The sequence below is a fragment of the Micromys minutus genome, assembly GCF_963924665.1.
Source record: "Micromys minutus genome assembly, chromosome: 2".
Lineage (NCBI taxonomy): Eukaryota > Metazoa > Chordata > Mammalia > Rodentia > Muridae > Micromys > Micromys minutus.
Window position 1 is genome coordinate 53405311 of NC_137971.1, and position 19869 is coordinate 53425179.

Below are 19869 nucleotides of genomic sequence, written 5' to 3' on the forward strand. Positions count from 1 at the left end.
TTTTGAGTGCTATGATTATAGTGTGTACCATTATTTCTAGCTGTGATAAGGAGAATTGTAAAATCATTTTTTCTTTTTATGGTTTGTCATGGGTTTTTAAAAAATTGATCTTAGCCTGGTAGTAGTGCCACATGCCTTGTGGAAGCAGAGGCCTGAGTTCATGACCAGCCTGGACAGGGAAACACTATCTCAGAAAACCAGCAATAATAATAATAATAATAATAATAATAATAATAATAATAATAATAATTTCAACAAATGATCATAGCGCTCCTTTTTTGAGAGAAAACATGATAAATATCCCCATTTTGCTCATCAGAAAATGGCCCAGAGAAGTAGGTTGACTTACTTGGAAGTCTAATGGCAGAGATGAGAAACAATGTTATTTTATTTGAAGTTGAATTTCTCTCCATTATACCCTATTATCACTTTCTCTTTCCCACTAACTGAAAATGGTGTAACACTCAGCTACTTTTCTTAAAGCTCTCTCCTAAGTCTTAATTTTGGATCTTTATATAGGCAGTCCTTCGATATTGATCCTATTTGTTTCTTTCAACTGTATGCATCAGGCCTTAGCTAAGATGTTACAATAGCCTCTTGAAAGTTTTAATATATTCATATTCATTCCTGTTAAAGGTTCCTCTTCTGTTATTTTAATATTTGGGTTTTCTGTTGTCAGAGTAAAATAATAATACTGCTATTCCATTTGCTCTTTCTAGATTTTTACACTATACCCAGCTTCTCTTTCTAGATTTGGAGGACAAAAACCATAAATCTTAATGATCAAAGTAGTAACTGTTAAAAAACAAAACCAAATAAACAAAAAGTTTCCTATTTTTTAAAGTTGTGTGTAATTCTGGTCCTACCTACTTTTTATAGCTATTTTTTGGTATTATATATGTAGGCCCTATAGTGTATTTTATTTTAGAATTTCTGTATAACATCATGATACTCCGTTTGTGGTAGTTTTTGATTTGTTGTTCCATCTTTGAGACTGTCACATGTAGTCCAAGTAGACCTTGAGCTTGTAATGTAGCCCAAGATGACCAGGAATATCTTATCCTTCTGCCTTTTACTTCTGACTGCTGAAATTACAGACATGAACTATTATGCTTACTTTATGCAGTTCTTGCTTTCCATGTTCCATCTACTTAACCCAGACAATATTTTTTTAATAGGAAAAAAAACTATTTTGTGTTATATAGTAGCATGTATGCCATGCTCTGTGTTCAGGCCAGAGGATAACTGTTTTGAATTAGTTTTTTACCATGATGGGTTCTAGATATTGAGCTCTGGTTATCATGATTACACAGCAAGTGTTTGTAGCCTATTGAGACATCTTGCCAGACCCCAAAAAAGTATCTTTAAAGTTTCTTTTCCATTGTCTTTTTTTTTTTTTCAGTAAGTGCCAGTGCAATGGATTTATGCATATTTATTCCATTGTACTTTGTACATATTTGTATCTTTCCACAAAGAAAAATACTATTTTGGGCATGATGGCTCACCCCTATAATTCCAGCACCTTGAAAGGCTGAGACAGGGGTGGTATGGTGGGGGGAGGGTGGTATTGCCATTAGTCTAAGCCATCTTGTGCTATGTTAGAGTACCAGGTCAGCCTGGGCTACAGAGTGAGTCTTTTCTAAAAGACAGAAAAAGAGCTAGTCAGAGTTATGCACATTGACAGATCTCTGGTACTGTCAGTTCTAGACCAACCAAGGATACATGGCCAGACTCTGTTTTTTTCTCTTTTAGGGTGGAGTTGCTGATCTTTCTTTCTGAGACAGTGTCTCATTAGGTAAACTTGCTACACTGTTTGGAATTCACTATGTAGACCAGGTTGGCCTCCTAACTCAAGAAATCTGTCTCTGCTTCCTTGCTGCTGAGATTAAATGTGAACCACTACACCCAGTAAAGCCCCTGCACTTACTTTATTTTTAATTTTTGAAATTTTTGTGTGTGTGGGGGTGTATTGTCTGCATATATTTGTGTGTCATGTCTATGCTTAGTGTCAGAAAAGTATATCAGATTTCCTAGGACTGGAGTTAGAGATGTTTGAGAACTGTTTGTGGGTACTGGGAATCAAAAGTGGGAAAAACACCCAGTCCTCTTAACTATCACTGAACTTATCACTAGGCCATCTCTCTGCTCTTCTCTCCAAACAAAAGAAAAAAACAACCAAAAAATCTGAAGTGGATATAAGTAACCAGAAAAGTTACAAGTTGAAACATACCTAAAGTTTATAAAATCTAGAACTTACCAAGTTGAAAACAAACACTGTTGTTGGTGATTTGGTATAGGGGAATAGAAACAGGTCTTATGGTTTATACTAGCTTAAGGTGATATTTATTTATAAACGTAAATTTCTCTGTCAGTTTTTTAAAAGAATTTATTTATTTATTACTTATAAATACACTGTCACTGTCGTCAGACACACCAGAAGAGGGCATCAGATCTCATTACAGATGGTTGTGAGTCACCATGTGGTTGCTGGGATTTGAACTCAGGACCTCCAGAAGAGCAGTCGGTGCTCTTAATCACTGAGCCATCTTTCCAGACCTATTATTTATTTATTTATTGACCATCCTGAAAAAATTCAGACATAAATATAGATCAAGTTTTCAAGAATCAGTGAACCTAGCTATACCTTACTGTAGTAGGAATGAAAATTTCGGGGATTCAGGGAGGGCTTTCTTTAAGAATACAGGAAAGCCAAACAGCAGTGTTTCTCAACCTTCTTAATTAATGCTGTGATCTTTAATACAGTTCATGTTGTTGTGATGCCCCAACCATAATTATTTTCATTGCTACTCCATAACAAAATTTTGCTACTGTTTTTTTAAGATTTATTTATTTATTTTATGTATATGAGTACACTGTCTTCAGACACACCTGAAGAGAGCTTCAGATACAGGTGTTTGTGAACCACCTTGTGGTTGCTGGGAATTGAACTCAGGACCAAAGAGCAGTCAGTGCTCTTAAAGGCTGAGCCATCTCTCCAGCCCTGCTACTGTTTTAAAGTCTAAAGTAGATACATTTTTCTGATGGTCTTAACTTGTGGAAGGGTCATTCAACTCCCAAAGGTACTGCTGTACAGGTTTTTACAGCAGTAACCTCTCTTGGATGTTTTACTGTTAATGTAGCTGAGTGTGGTGCTTTGAATGCTAAATTCTTGTTCCCCTACTTGGTGGAACTATTTGATTAGGTTTAGAAAGTGCTGCTGGAGTTGTGTCACTAGGGGCAGTCTTTGAGGTTTTTTGTTTGTTTGGTTTGGTTTTGGTTTTGTTTGTTTGGAATTCTTTTCTCTTTTGTTAGAGGGGTAGGAATAGGGAGCAGGTACCCCTGGGCTCTGGGGAAGAGGCATGTAGGAAACCCTTGCAGGCAGGGGCTGAGGTTTCCCATAATACTTTGCAGGAAATAGAAATGCTGGCAGATACAGAGGTGGAGTGAGATAGGGCCCTTCAGACAACTAGGTGGTGGGACAAGGGGCTTGGGGCTTGCTCTAACATACAAAGTCCAGCTGCCCCATAATAAACTAGGTTGCTTTTGAAGAGCAACATATGTATAAATACATGACACAGCTACACACACACACATGCGGAGAAGGCTCTTCATTCCTAAGGGTAAGAATCTAAGCCCTGAGACAGGAGTCAGCTATGTGTCTGCCACCAAATGATTCTCTGAAACATTCTAGCTGGTGGGGCCAGGCAGGCAAGTCTTCATTGGAATGGCTGCTTGGTCTCTAAGGTGCTGCCTACTAGGCATCCAAGCCACTTTGAGCCAGATCCATGTGAGCTGGGAGTGCCTGTGCTGTGACCTCGTATGCATGCAGCTGTCCCTAGCAACTTAGCATGGGATAAGGACTTGTGCATGGTTCCACACTTGATATGCTTAAATCTCTTTCTAAATTTTTTTTATAGGTTTGGCATGCTATATACAATGTGTAATAAATCAAACAAGGCTTGTCTCAAATTTTTTGTTTTTACTTCCTTTACTGTGGCTGTTTGATTCATAAACATACCACTTTTTAGCTTGTTGGGTTTTTGCTGTGACTTTAAACTTTGGGGTGAGTGTGTGTGTGTGTGTGTGTGTGTGTTGGGCATGTTAGAAGTTAACCTTGGGTGTCATTCCTCAGCTATTTTTTTTTAATTTATGTGTTTACCTGTGTATGTATATGTGTCCATGCTAATCCTAATGTTAGCATTCTATCCCCTAGAGTAAGAAGGGAATTGTAAACTGCCAAATGTGGGTGCTAAGAACTGAACCCTGGTCTTCTGTAAGAGTGCTGGGTTTAAAGGCATGTACCACCCTGCTTACAAAATTGAATTGATTTTTAACTATACATATAAATATGCAATATATAATATGGACAAAGTTGAAGAGCTTAGTTTCTCTAATTTTTTTCTGTTCTGTCAGTTTGTGCATATATTCTTCCATGTCTCTCATTGCCTTTTTATATGTACACATATACAGTCATAGACTTTTTATATCACATCAGGACTAAAAGAGATAATTTTATAGTAATTTTCTAAATACTATAATTACTGGGTCTTAGAATCTGTATTTTACATATTTAGCAATAAAAGAATAGCAGAATTTGATAATCTGTTATATGTTGACATCTCTTACACCAAATTAAATAAGAAAAGAAAACTAGAAAGAAACAAGCTTCAACTAGTAATAGTTCTGCCTGTGTAAACATTTGTTATATAAAGTCTCATGTATTCTGATTATCTGGCTTCAGACTCTGGGCATAACAGGGATGTGCCACTCTATCTGGTTTCTACAGTGTTCGGGATCAAATCAACAGCTTTGTGTATGTAGACACTCTGCCAACTGATTTCCCAGCCACACATATGATCCCACTCCCCAATAAATAGATGAGAACTCAAGGAAATTCACTATCGTGTAGTTTATCTTAAATTCTAGAAATAGTTAGGTCAACAATACCATATCATATAAAACATTTACTTCACTGAAAAAATACTTTTCCTTACTATCTTTTGGAGCCTGGAAAGATTTGAGGGGAAGATAGTAGTTGAAGTTGTTCTTTGCATTTCCTTGGTTCTTAAATGTATTTGTTTTTTTATAGTTACCTATAGCAGTTTAGTATTTTGTTTACTTGTAATGTACACATTAGGAAATGAGTCCCAGCCTCTTGGCAAAGGAGATTGATTTTTGAAGTGACACTACTTTTTAGTTCTGCCAGAATTTTCATTTAAATAAGGGAGCATCAATACGAGGCTGGTGAAGCTGGGCATGGTGGTGAACGCTTTAAATCCCAGAACTGAGGAGGCAGAGGCAGTTGAATCTCTGGATTTGAGGCCAGCCTTGTTTACAGAGTGAGTTCTAGGACAACCACAGCCACGGCTATGTAGAGAGGCCCTGCCTCCAAAAACAAATAATTGAAAAGAGGAAGAAGCCAGAATTATTTTAGAAGCAGATAACTGTAAATTGGAAAATATGAATTTGACATGGTCTCTTCTCTATGAGAAATTAAACAAACAAAACATCAAAAACAGTAGGAAGTTGGTAGGCAAAGCATGAGTGAAGGAATGTGAGGTGGCATCTTGTCCAGTGATGATGCTTTCCTTTGGAGGATACAGAAGTGTAGGGTTGGAACGGAGTTACTGTATTAAAAATGGAGAATGATTTCAGTATATCACCTTGGAAGATTTCATATCATTAAATTGCTTTTCTAGTGACTGGGTTTCTCAGTTTTATTTCTGTTGCTTTTTTGAACAACTCAAAGTTGTGCTGCTCGAATTTGAGTCTACATGAAAGAAACCGTGTCTCAGGATACGAAAGCAAATAGCGTGTATATGTGTGTGTGTGTGTGTGGCTACTAAGAAATTTAAAATTGTGGATGTGGTCACATTAATTTTCTATTATACTTCAGTGACCTAGAACAACTTAAATTAGAAGTATTTTGCTGTAGAACATCTTGTAGATCTTTCTCCAGAAATAATTTGATTTTATTAGGAATAAAAAACTCAGTTGATAAAGTGCTTGCCTAATAGGCATAAAACCTCAACTTTAATCAGTTCCTTTTGTAACCAACCAAGGTTCTCATGTAGCCAAGGCTGACCCTTAACCTTTTTGATCCTCTTTGTTTCTTCCTCCTAAGTGCTGGGATTATAGGCATTACTACTTAGCTTTGTCATCAAAAACCCCTCTTTAACTACTTGGTGCTTTGCTGTAGAAAGGCGTACAGTTCCAAATAGATTGTCCCCTCTCAGTTTTTCATTCTTACGACCGTATAGCAAGGTCAGTGTTTATATATGTTTTACCTTGAGTTTTTAAGTATCAGGGGAGCAATATATTTAAATATTTCTTGTTTTTTGAGAGAGGGAGTTTTTCTTGTTTTTTGAGGTCTCACTGTGTAGACCAGTCTGACCTTAAATTCAGATCTACCTGCTTCTGCCTCCCAAGTGCTGGGATTAAAGTTATACACCACTGCACCTAACTATGTATTACTATTGACATACTTATTTGCAAATAATTTGCACATCAAGGTACAAGATCTCTAATTATTTTAATACTTAAAAATTATGTGGATTAGGACTAGAGAGCTGGTTTAGCAGTTAAGAGCACTTGTTGCCCTTGCCTAAGTCTTGGGTTTCAGTTTCCAGTTCTACATGGGAGCTCACAATTATTTGTAACTCCAGATCTAGGGAATTAGTATCCCTTTCTGATCTTTGTTGACACAGGGCATGCATGTTTACAGATATATATGCAAGCACAAGACTCATCCACATAAAATAAAAGATAATTTCAATAAAACTTCTCTAGATTGTATTTACTTGTTAATTAAATTTCTGAGACAGTCTCATACTACAAGCTGGACTAGAAGTCTTTTTGTTTTATGTATATGAATATTTTGTCTACATGTATGTAAGTGCACTTTGTTTATGCTTGGTACCATTGGAGCCAGAAGAAAGGCTTTGGTCTCCTGGAATTGTAGTTACAGATGACTGTAAGCTACCATGTTGGTGTGGGGGCTCTAAATTCAGGTCCTGTACAAAGCAGCAACCCCTCTTTAACCACTGAGCAATTACTCCAGTTCCCACCAAGTGACTCTTGATCTCTTGCCTTAGCTTATCAAGTGCTGGTATTATTACAGATGTATGCCACTATGCATGGCATTTCTGGCCAAAGAATAAGGACACAATCTTACTGGAAATTTTGTCAGGACTAAGGGAATTGCCATTTTCTAATAACTAATGGTCAGAATTTTCCAATGTACTAAATAAGGTTTTTTTTTTTTTTTTTTAAGATTTGTTTATTTTATGAGTACACTGTCACTGTCTTCAGACACACTAGAAGAGGGCACCAGATCCCATTGCTGATTGATGGTTGTGATCCACCATATGGTTGCCAGGAATTGAACTCAGACCTTCTGGAAGAGCAGTCAGAGCTCTTAACTGCTGAGCCATCTCTCCAGCCCCAGGTTTTATATATGTTTAGAAGTCAGAAGTTTGCCTTCTCTTCAAGGAGCCTTCTGTTTTTGTATTTGAGACAAGAGTTCATCACTGGTAGAACTAACTGTTTGGGTAAATAGCTCCAGGGGTCCACCTGTGTCACTGGCTTCCACAGTTTTGAGATTACAAATTTGTACTACTATGTCTGTCATCTGTGTTCTTGACTTCAGTCTTCATGTTTGTATAGCAGACATTTTACCAGCTGGGCTATCTCCCCAACCCTGATAACAAGTTACTAACTAAAGTTCACAGCAAGTATTTAGTCTATTATAGCATTCTATAGCTTTTGACCAATTTATTACTGTTACAATACAGAGTTGTTTTACTCCTTAAGAATCTGTTGTGATCATATTAAATTCCCTTCCACTCTCCAGCAGCTATTGTTTTTTAACTCTAAATAGTCTCTCTCTCTCTCTCTCTCTCTCTCTCTCTCTCTCTCTCTCTCTCTCTCTCTCTCTCTCTCTGTGTGTGTGTGTGTGTGTGTGTGTGTGTGTGTGTGTGTGTCTCCCTGACCCCTGAGGGAGACTGTTGTTGAGCTCTCTGGTTATCCTCAGCTATGTAGATTTAACTGCTAGTGAAGACAAGTTTTGCCTTTGACCATGTTCAGCTTCCATTTGTTTCAATTTTCCTAATGTGGGCCAACAAGTTTCTGCCAAGAGAGCCAGAGATCTACAACTTAAGCCATTGTTTAAATGTTGCTTTAAGAAAAGAAACAGTGTGGTCTTGATGTATATATCTGGCTGGCTTACTCACTTCGTAGCACAGGCTGCCCCATACTTGATGTAGTCTGCCTATGAAAGGCTGGGGATTGATTATACACATGTTCTGCCATGCCTGGCCCTTAAGTGTTCCTTTGACCTTTAAGTAGTCTGTAAATTCATAGTAGGAACAGTAATCCTAATGCCAGCTCCAAAAGTGGCAGAAATTATTATGTGCTCATTGTAATAACAGTGTGACAATTGACTTCTTCAATACTCAGTTTTCAGTCTATAGATTATATGTAATTTTGCTTAGGTTATAGATTAGGAAGATTAGTATGTTGTATTGAAGTATACTTGCATCACTGACTTTTTTCCTAAGCCATGCTTGGGATGGAACCCAGGGCCATCTATGCTTATGTTAGAAGAACTCTCTAGATTGAGCCTGGAAATGTATAGAACATAGTGACACATGGATATATGTTGTAATAAAAGTTTCCAGGAATATACCATTTTCTGGTTTATTTTATCTGTATAGGGGTTTTGCCTGCATGTATGTCTGTCTGTCTACTATGTTTGTGCCTGCTGTCTAAATAGTTCAGAAGAGGGCATCAGATCCACAGGAACTAGAATTACAGGTGGTTGTGAGCTGCTGTGTGGGTCCTGAGAATCAAACCCAGAACTTCTGCCAGGACAAATTGGCTATCTCTCCACTCCCCCTAAATTTTGCTGTTGCAAATTGTAATCCATACTTTTTTTTATTGCTGTGATAAAGCGTGGTTTTGAAGGCATTATATTTATTTGCTCTTACAGTTTCAGAGAGTCTTACTTACCATCATGCCTGGGAAATATAGCAGTAGGTAGGCATGATAATTGGGGCATCAAAATGAGAGCTCACAGCTTAAACCATAAGCAGGAAGCAGACAGAAGAAACTTGAAATGGTATCAGTCTTTTTAACTCTTAAAGCCCTTGATGGGCAATGTGGACTGGGCCTTTAATCCCAACACCCAGGGATAGGAGCAGGTGAATCTTCTGAGTTGGAGGCCAGCATTCTATAGAGTAAGTTCCAGGAGAGACAGGACCTGTTACACAAAGAAACTCAGGGAGCAAGGGGTTGGGGAGTGGGGGTGAGCCTTTTAATTTTTGTTAGGCATATCTCATCTCTTTAAGCAAATCTACCATTTATTATCACCTAACACCTTATTATCAGAATGATCATTTCATACTAAATTGCAGTTGGTAGATTTTATAATTGGATAAGTAAGGACCTCTTTACAAAGGTAAGGTTTCAACTTAGAAATATTAGAGGCTTACTTGGGGAACAAGAAACATCTTACCTACTATTTGAAGAGAAGATAATGCAGGATTTGTCTCTCTAAACAAGCCATTATTTTTGCAAAATAGTAGTATAGTACAACATTGGTTCATTTTCAGAACCACAATTGATAATATATTTGAATGTCGGGAATTTGTTGTTTTTTTAGATAGGGTTTTATGTAGCCCAGACTATCCTTGAACTCTGTAGCCAAATATCACCCTAAATCCTTATCCCCTGCCTCTGCCTCCAAGATCTGGAATTTCAGGCATGTGCCACCAAACTTGGTTTTATTTGGTGCTGAGGAAGGAACCAATGTTTTATGCATGCTAGGCAAACACTCTCCTATCTGAACCACATCTCCTGCCCCTATATGGTTTGTTACATTTTCTGTCTCATTTAATTTTAATACAACCCAGTTTCATAATCTCTTTTTTATCATCATCATCATCATTATTAAGTAGCTTACCAACAATAAGAGAATGAACACAAGATTTTAGGATTCAACCCCTAAAGGAAACTTTATTTCACAGACATAACAAAAAAATTTTAAAGTTCTTATGTACATTCAGAAACAAGGCCATAGTTTTTCTGTTTTAACTTTAGTTGGTATAAGTGAGGTTGACACATGTTTAGAAGGAGAACGAACTTGACTAGAACCCTAATATAGAGGTGGGAGTGGCAAGAGTGTATGTGTTTGCTGGAAATGTAATTTTAAATGCTAACTTTTTTCCTTTTTCTTTTGGTTTTAGAGACAGGGTTTCTCTGTGTAGCCCTGGCTAAACTGGAACTAGCTGTAAACCAGGCTGGCCTCGAACTCATAGAGATCTGCTTTCCTCTGCTGCCAGTGTACCATCACTGCCCAGCTTAAATGCCAGCCCCTTATCTTGGTATTTTTTTTAAGGCTTCTTCTGAACATTTCACAAATCTCAAGTTAAGTCAGAATCTCTCTACCTAGCCCTGGCTGTCCTGGAACTCCTAGATAAAGCTGATCTTGAATTCAGAAATACCCCAGCCTTAAGAGTGTGCACCACTACACCCAATTTTGTTTTGGTTTGTTTTTTGGTTTTTTGTTGTTTCCTTTTGAGAATGCCTTATTGATTTATTTATTTCTTATTACAGTTTTGTTGAAATTACTTTGATAGATTTTTTTTTATCCACAGAAATTATTTTACATACATGTTTGTTGCAGAGATAGATCTAACTTGTTCAGGTTGAGTTGCTCAAACTTTAATAGAATAAATGCAATATTGTCAGAGATAGGGAAGAGCATCTTGAGTTTGAGGCCACCTAGGCCTATTATCCCTATCTCAAAAAACAACAAAAACTCAACAGAGTTAAAAACAAGTGTAGCCTTTTCCAGCTGTGTTAATTCAGCATCCCTTTCTTGTAATATGTTAAAGCAATTAAGTTTAAATCAAAGGTGTTTTTCAATACTTAGCCCAAGCTATTTACTATTTGGTGGCAAAAAGTATCAAGTCAGCATAATGGCCAAGAGTCTTATTGTTTTTGTAATGATATAGGATGTTTTTGTTAAAATCATGAAATATAGTGAAATAATCAAGTTGTGTAAATAGTTTATACTCTTTTTAGGAAGGAGTGTGTATGTATATATACGTACATACACATATGTATGCACACAAATGCATGCACACACGCCCCTAAAAGTTCCAGTAACTGGGGGCTAGTGAGATGGCTCAGAGGTTAAGAACACTGCTTGTTCTTCCAGAAGACCCATATTCAACTCTCAGTATCCACATGGGACCTGGCACCCTCACACAGACACATTGGCCAAAAAAATCAATGCACATAAAAATAAATTGATTATCTTTTAAAGGGGAGGGGGCTGGGGAGATGGCTCAGTGGATAAGAGCACTGACTGTTCTTCCGGAGGTCCTGAGTTCAATTCCCAGCAACCACATGGTGGCTCACAACCATCTGTAATGGGATTCGATGCCCTCTTTTGGCATGTTTGAAGACAGCTACAGTGTACTCATCATATACATAAAATAAATCTTTAAAAAAAAGTTTCAGTAATTGAGGGGGAGAAAACATTTGCAACCAAGTAACAATTTGTTGTACATAATTTTTGGAGCCTAACTGATGATTGTTAAAGTTATACTGAGTGAATGAGCAAATGTGTAGCCTTTGACAGTTCCTGTTAATTGTAATACCATAGTTTTACATGTCCGTCTTATAGAAGATTTTAGATTTTAGAAGTACTTTATTATTCTTGAAAGAGACCCATACTATTAAACATCTCTTGACCTAACTGATCTTTTTTTAAAATTTATTTATTTTATGTATATGAATACTCTGGAGCCATCTTCAGACACAACAGAAGAGGACATCAGACCCCATTAGAGATGGTTGTGAGCCACCATGTGGTTGCTGGGATTTGAACTCAGGATCTCTGGAAGAGCAGTCAGTGCTTATAACCCCCAAGCCATCTCTCCAGCCCCAACCTAACTGATCTTTGACAACTAATCTTTGAATAGATTTACCAATTTCACCCATTTCATATAAATAAAATTGTATCTGGATTTTTTTTAACTTAGCTTTAGGTTTTCACATTGTGGCATATAACATTTGTTGCTAAGTAATAATAATTGATGTGTAGAGGTGGATTTTTCCATATTTTCACCTAGATTGACTGTCATTATGATGACATCTATCATGGTGTGTATGATGTAGTTTCGTGGGTTTGATTTTCATGTATCTATTGATGAATGATACTGAACATCTTTTCATCAGTTCATTTCTATTTGTATATTGTCTTTGGAGAGACATTTTCAAAGCTCAATATTGATGGCCTTCTAGAGTTGTTAGCCTTTTTGATCTGAAGAAAAATAGGGTTGGTACCTTATTTTAAGTGTTTAATTTAGGCTATTTTTATAAAGGGACTTTAATTTTAATTATATATGAGCATAGGTTTCTTCAAGTATGTGTCTCTAGAATAAGTATTGGAACCCCTGGAGCTTGCTTTTTAAATGCTTAGCCATTTCTCACACCTCTAATATAGGCTACTATTGAGATTGTCTTATAAATTTGAGTTTCTTCTCAATTAAAAAAAATTGTCTTTATATTTGAATGTCTTTAATATTATGTATTCATTTAAAATATTTTTACTTTTAATGGAGGTATGTGTATCTGCATATGATTTGTTCATGTGAATGCTATTCTACAACTGACAATGGCATCAGATCCTCTGGAGCTAGAGTTACAGGCAGTTGTGAGCTGTCAAACATGGATACTGGAAACTGAATGAGTAGAATGCAACTGTTAAGCACTGAGCTAATTTTCCAGCCTTTATTTGAATGTCTTCACTCAGAGGGGCTGTGATAGATATTTAGTAGGTCTGAGTTGGTTGTTTTTTATTGTGAATTTATATCTCTAGGTTTAAAGAGGTAGCAGAAATAAAATTCAGCTGAGTTTTAGGCCACTGTGATCTAAAAATTTTCAGGATAGACAGGGCTCCACAGGGAAACTCTATCTCAGAAACACACAAAAACCTGTAAACTTTACAGGTGGAAGCCCAGTAGTTTATTGCCACTTTGTTCTATTTTGTACATTTTGTGAATATCAGCTAATTTTGAGTTTGGAGAAAGGAAAGTGGATGCTTTGAACTAACAACTATGATTGGAAGTCACATTCTCCAAGTAGGGGGCACTGACTGCTTGGTAGAGAGGAAGGAAAAGTGCATTATTTTATCTTTGTATCCCTCCATTCCTTTTTTTTTTTTTTTTTTTTTTTTTTTTAACAGCGTGGAACCATGAGACGTCGTTATGAAGATGATGGCATTTCAGATGATGAAATTGAAGGGAAAAGAACTTTTGACTTGGAAGAGAAGCTCCATACCAACAAATATAATGCCAATTTTGTTACTTTTATGGAGGGAAAAGGTCAGTATCATTTTGATTCAGACCCTGGACCCCTTGAGATTAAAATCAACTTGAGATTTTAACATCTGTGCAACATTAAACTATTACATGTTGATATTTAGTTTGTCTTCATAATGCTCATTTTCTGCCAGATTTGAAGTAATCTTTTATTATAATAGGAATTTACTGGGAAAAATACCTTTTTCTTTTCCTGATTTTTTGAGTTTAGTTACAAATGGCACAGGTATGGTGGCACATGCCTGTAATCATTGCACTTTGGCGATAGAAACAGGAGGATCAGGAATGGTCTGTATAAGTTATGATGTATGTATAAGTAAGTATATGTAATAGTAAGTTAAGGGCCAGCCTGGGCTACATGAGACTTTAGATAGGAGAGGAAGAACGATATCAAAACAAAAAAGTACAATTAAATTTCTTTTATGAGGTTGGATTCCTTATATGTTCTGTAGCCTTGACCCTTAGGAAACTATGGAAAGATTTGATGTATAATGTTCAGACTGTTTAAGTCATTAAGAGACATATTTTCTTATTAGGATGTATGAAGTGACTCATTAACACAACTAACTACAAGCCCTGATTTTTCAGTATACTTTCCATATTTTCTAAAAGATGTAAAACACTGTATGCGTAGAGTAACAAACACTACAAATACCTTTTTACTTAAATTTGTTTTTGTAATTTTTTTAATGATTCTTTTCTTTCTAATCCCCCCCCCCCCCATGTTTTCAGATTTTAATGTAGAGTATATCCAGCGGGGTGGCTTGAGAGACCCTCTCATTTTCAAGAATTCTGATGGACTTGGAATAAAGTAAGTGCTCTGGTCCTAGCCTGAGCTGGTTGCAAAATGGCTTTTATACTCAGGGATTCAGACAGTGGCAATCTTGAGAACTCAGAGCAGTAGGTAATTGAACATAACTTCCCAGTTACTTTGTGAAATGTTTCTTTTCATGGGTGATTCATATACCTAGAAATAAAAATGTAGGTGAGCTTAAAAGAAGTTTAAGTCTCTTGAATCTATCAGTCTGATATAATTGCTGCTAGCATTGTGGAATTTCTTCCTATATATTTAAAAAGTATTTAAACCTAAACATGAAGATCGATGTTTCTGGAAAGTACATCATACTTTCCAGATCCACACTGACTAGAGAAATAGTGTTTCTCATTTACTGCTATTTATTCCATAGGATGCCGGATCCAGACTTCACAGTGAATGATGTCAAAATGTGTGTGGGTAAGCAACAAACTTTTGGCCTACCTCTTCATCTTTGAGGTTTAGGAACCTTAAAGTATATATTTTATAAGAAAGAATTGTTTGATTAGCAGCTCAGAATTTTCCTTAAAGGACATTTTAAAAGAAAGCAGCTCTATAAGGAGGAGATAGGAAGTTACTATGTATATTAGGGGAAATTTTTCTCAAAAGCAAACTTTTTTTTAAATTTAGTTTATCTAAAGCCTAGACATGAGAGATAACTGTTATATTCTGTGAAAATACAATAAAATGATAGAAAGTTTTCTGTGTTGCCAACAAACATGAGCAAAAGATCTCTTCTGGCTCTCGCTCTTCTAGACCTTACTTTGGAAATTAGAATAGCCACATAGTCTTTTGGCCACTTGGATCCCTGTTGGACTTCTGGATAATCTTGCTCAATCTTGAGAGGTGAAAGTCACTGGTGGTCTTAATGTTGATCCCAGTATTTCTCATGCCCTAATGCTCTAAGCACCTAGATACACGTATTTCTTGGTACCTAGCACAACTTGTGGACTATGTGATCAGTAAATATATTGAGTGATAAAAATCCTTACCTGTCTGTTCAATCAGAGCTCTTTTAGGAGGCCTAGGTAATTTGTGAGTACTTAACATTGTAGGATTTTACTTAACAGTCTTGAACGAGATAGCTTAGCAGTTAAGAGCACTGTTTTTCCAGAGGACCTGGGTTCAATTCTCAGCACTAACATATCAGCTTACAACTGTTTGAAACTCCTATTCCAAGGGATCCAATATTCTCACGCAGACATAACATGCAGTCAAAGTGGCAACATATGTTAAATAAAATAAATACATCATTTTTTTAAAAGTTCACTTCTCACTTATTATTTTGTTGTTTCTAGACAGAAAGGTTCGAGTATATTAAGCTAATTCCAAACTCATTGATTAGCTAAGGATGACCTTAAACTAATTACCTACCTGTCCCCACCTTTTGAGTGCTTCAGTTACAGGCATATGCCACCATGCTCAGCTCATGTGGGGCTGGGATCATATCTAAAAATTTGTCTATGCTAGGTAATTATTCTTTGAGCAACTGGGTTATTTCTCCAGCCTCTTAATATTTTTCATACTTTCAGGAAAGTAATTTCCTCGATCCATAAAGCAGTAGACAGTCAGAGCTTCCTGTGTTGGTTTTTTTTTTTTTAAGATTATTTTTTCCATGAGACAGGGTTTCTCTGTGTAGCCCTGGCTGCTGTCCTGGAACTCACTCTGTAGACCAGGTCTGCTTCAAACTCAGAGATCTACCTGCATCTTCCTACTGAGTGTTGGGATTAAAGTTGTAGGCTACCACAACACCTAGTAGACTTATTTTTTAGTGATATATGTATGTGTGTTTATGGTTTCCATGAATATATACGTTTACAGAGTAAGAAAGGATCCTCTGGAGTTAGAGTTAGTTGTGAGCTACCTAACGTGGGTGCTGAAAGTAGAACTTGAGTCTCAAGAGTAGCCCCTGCCCGTTACTGCCAAAACTTTCTCTAACTTTCTTCTTAGATATTCTTATGATTGTGATTCACCAACGATCTGCACGAGTCATCTGTGATGACTTTAAGGTGCAGACTCATAAGAGAGAATTCTGGGAAGATGATGAGAGCATTTTCCATCTACTTGATTATTTCCCTGACAGAGTCTATCTGACATAACTATTGTGGAATTCTGTTGAAGGCTTGAAACTTCCAGGGAAAGATTCCGACAATAAAAGTTAATTTCGGGTTTTACCATAGTAATAATCGCTTTTCTGCATCCTCCAGCCCTCACCAACTGGAACCCACAAAACAGATTGCATGTTTTTTCAAAAGTTACAGCACATAGCTTTAAGGATCCAGGATGGGTCTTGTCATTTAAATATTTGAGACTTGTGCTGTAATTGCAGATTTCTGTTTTTAGCAAAATATATAGACAAAAGAACAGGGGGGTTGTTTTTATATCATATCTAAACTGTTATAATGCCCTTATATTTGACTCCAGTGACTTCTATAGGACTTAAAAGGCCAGACGTGGTGGCACAGGGAGAACATAATAGAGAAATCCTATTTTTAAAAAGAAAACACAAAGGGTTGGCACACACCTTTAATCGTAGCGCTCCAGAGGCAGCGGATGTTGGATCTCTGAACTTTTTTTCAGCTAGTCTGGTCTACAGAGTTCCAGTATATATAGAGGAACCCTGTCTCAAACTCTCCCCTCCCCAAAAGTCAAATAAACAAAAAAACTAAAATAGCATAATGGTACAATGATGTACATTCAGAGAATGCCCACACAGAGGAATAAGATTAAAAAGAAGCTGTTTTAAATATATACAATCTAAGTGATTTGCACTCTTTAAAAAAATCCCAGCATTTGAAAGTCAAGGTGAACATGAGTTCCAGGTACCCTGGGCCATGTGACTATCTGGGATTTTGTTATAGCAACATTAAACAGACAAGAGATATCAAGAAGGATAGCATCGAGCAGACCAATGTATATTTTGGGAATATTAAGACAAAGAGGAAAGGATAGAATAGGAAAAAAAAACTTAATAGAGGTAAATATATGGATAGTTAATTCTCTGGGATGATGTCTCAGTGTGTAAAAGTACTTGCCAATAAACCAGATCATCTGACCTTAATTCCTTTTCAGTGTACAGCTATTACCACTATTCACTATTAGAGTTTATCACCTCAAACCAAAAATCTGTTAAGCAGTCTTTTCTCGTTCTCTCTTTCTCGTAGCCTGTCAAACACTGATCTTATGTTTTCTAGATTAGGATTTTTCTCATCTGTGTTTCACATATCTAGAATTATATAATAGTAGCCTTTCATCTGTAAGTTCTCTCACATGGCATACTTTCCATGTTACTTTGTGTGATTTTGTTCTTTTTATGTCCATTTATTGTATAATTTACTATTTTTTGTTTATTCATCTAGTGATAGAATTGTATTTGTTCTAATCTTTTAGCTATAACCTTTTCCTTCTGCTACCTGGTATATTTAGTAAGGTTTAGTCTTACATGTTGGGCAGCACTTGCTCATTCTCTATTTTGTCAGGATCTCACTGTGTATCATAGGCTTGGAACTATGTAGAGCAGTTTGCTTCAAATTTATAGAAATTCTCCTGCCTCTACCCTACTGAGTGCTGGGATTAAAGGTATGAGCTAGCTAACACACTCAGCAACTTACTGCTTTGTTGCTATTGTGCTTGAGGAAGATTGACACTGTGTTTACATAGAAACTTTATCAGACTGTAAATATGGACTAATTGTAAAGAAGTTTTATATTAAAAATTATTGACAAGATTGGAGAAACCAACTGAAAATAGAGAAGTTTAATCTGATATTTACTAACTCACACCCACTTTTTTTTTTCTTGGTTTTTCAAGACAGGGTCTTTATGTGTAAGAGAGGCATCGCTCTCCTGGAACTTCCTTTGTAGACCAGGCTGGCCTCAAAGTCCCAGAGATCCACCTGCCTCTGGCTGCCAAGTGCTGGGATTAAAGGCATGTGCATGGGCACAACTCTTAATTCATGCTCTTGAGACAGATTAGGTCAGACTTTAATCCTTCACTGAAACAGTATATCTCAGTAAGTCTTTTGTCTTGCAAGTTACCTGGCCCCTGTTGTATAATGTATGAAATAAATACTGGTATTTGTCATGTAGAATTGTAGGGTTAAGTGAGAAACTGAATAAGACAACCAGCACTTGATAGTGTAATAAACATGACCTAGGGACTGGACTTGTATTTTTAACTGCGCCTGTTGTCCTTTTTTATTCTCTGTTGTGGTTATTTATTTATGATTAAATAGACAAGTAATTTCCTTGTTTATTACTAATTATCTTAAGAAAGGGTAATTTGTTAATTTGGATTTGTAGTTTGTATACTTAATATATTTAGGAGTAATTATGGCTTAATCAAATTCCTTTCATGTAGGGAGTCGTCGGATGGTGGATGTCATGGATGTGAACACACAGAAGGGGATTGAAATGACGATGGCACAATGGACACGATACTATGAGACTCCAGAGGAAGAGAGAGAAAAACTGTATAATGTTATCAGCCTAGAGTTTAGCCACACCAGGCTTGAGAATATGGTGCAGCGGCCTTCCACGGTTAGTCATTATCATTTTCCCACATTGGATCCTCACCAGGACTTCTCACTGCTATCTTGTGTTCATGTGTTTTAGAGACCCTGCAACATTAAATCAGCAGGACTGACCCTTTCATGAATCTCACCTGTCAGCAGATAATAAAGATTTTGAGCCACCTCAGAGCCCTGAACTTGGTCTTGGGTGGTAGCTGAGCTAGTCAGTGTGCAGACTTTCTCTAGCATTGCTTCAGCTAGGCTACCCAATGCTGTCATCAGCAGGAAGCAGGGTCAGTTTTCCTGCTTTCATGCCCATGGCCTGGTCAACTGAACCTGTGCTGCCCAGTCAGGGTAAGGGGCCCACTCTCCCAAATGTTGCAGCTTGTGAGAGGCTGGATAAGCTCTCCCACTCATCCTCAGGGCTGGCTCACTTGCCTCTTTGCCGGTAAGGGAGCAGAGCTTGTCTTTGATCTCAAACCTTTGGGTTCAACTCTCCCAGCTACCGACTACTGCAGGTGAGCACCGGCACTGGTGAGGTCCAGGGCCTGATCTCTGGAGTGCTGCAGCTGGCCAGGAACATGGTCAACTCTCTTGACTGCTGCAGGTGGTCAGGACAGAGAGCCACATGCTCATTTTCAATAGAGAATCTTTATACTTGTAGAATTTTTATAGCTCTGTATGTGCCAAGATTAAGCTAAATGTGGGAAAGAGTATTGGATATAACAGCAACTTTCATTTTTAGAAAAATTCATTTTCCAAAATCATTTAATTTTTATTGGAATCATTTTGATTTCATATCACCAAGAACTTAATTGGGATCTTGGTCTTGTTAGTGATAGATAAGAATCTTAAAATGTTACTTGGAAACTGGCTGAAAGAATTTCTGTCCTATAGGTTTATGTTTGCTAAGAAACTTAAGGGAACTAATTGGGTTAGGTTTGGGAATGTGTGCCATGTTTGGTGGCATAAGCCTTCAATCCCAGCACACAGGAGACAGAGATAGGGGAGCTTTTGAGTTTGGGGCCATCATGGTCTGCATAGCTAGTTCCAAGACAGCCTGGGTTGCATAAGAGAGACCCCATGTAAAAAATAAAATAAAGAACAAAATTAAGGGAAATTTTGTTTAGAGCAGGTGAATTTTGAACCCCCAA

The 19869-nt window shown here is 37.1% G+C and overlaps 1 protein-coding gene across 2 annotated transcripts in view; it reads left to right on the forward strand.

Moving 5' to 3' along the window:
• KDM2A (lysine demethylase 2A) overlaps positions 1–19869 on the forward strand; it is a 74697-nt gene that overhangs the window by 18604 nt on the left and 36224 nt on the right. For both annotated transcript variants that reach the window (XM_080912066.1, XM_080912065.1), the window contains exons 3-6: positions 13256–13394; positions 14124–14202; positions 14579–14625; positions 18565–18743. In XM_080912066.1, coding sequence (XP_080768192.1) covers positions 13256–13394; positions 14124–14202; positions 14579–14625; positions 18565–18743 — 444 coding nt within the window. The remainder of the gene's footprint in view (positions 1–13255; positions 13395–14123; positions 14203–14578; positions 14626–18564; positions 18744–19869) is intronic.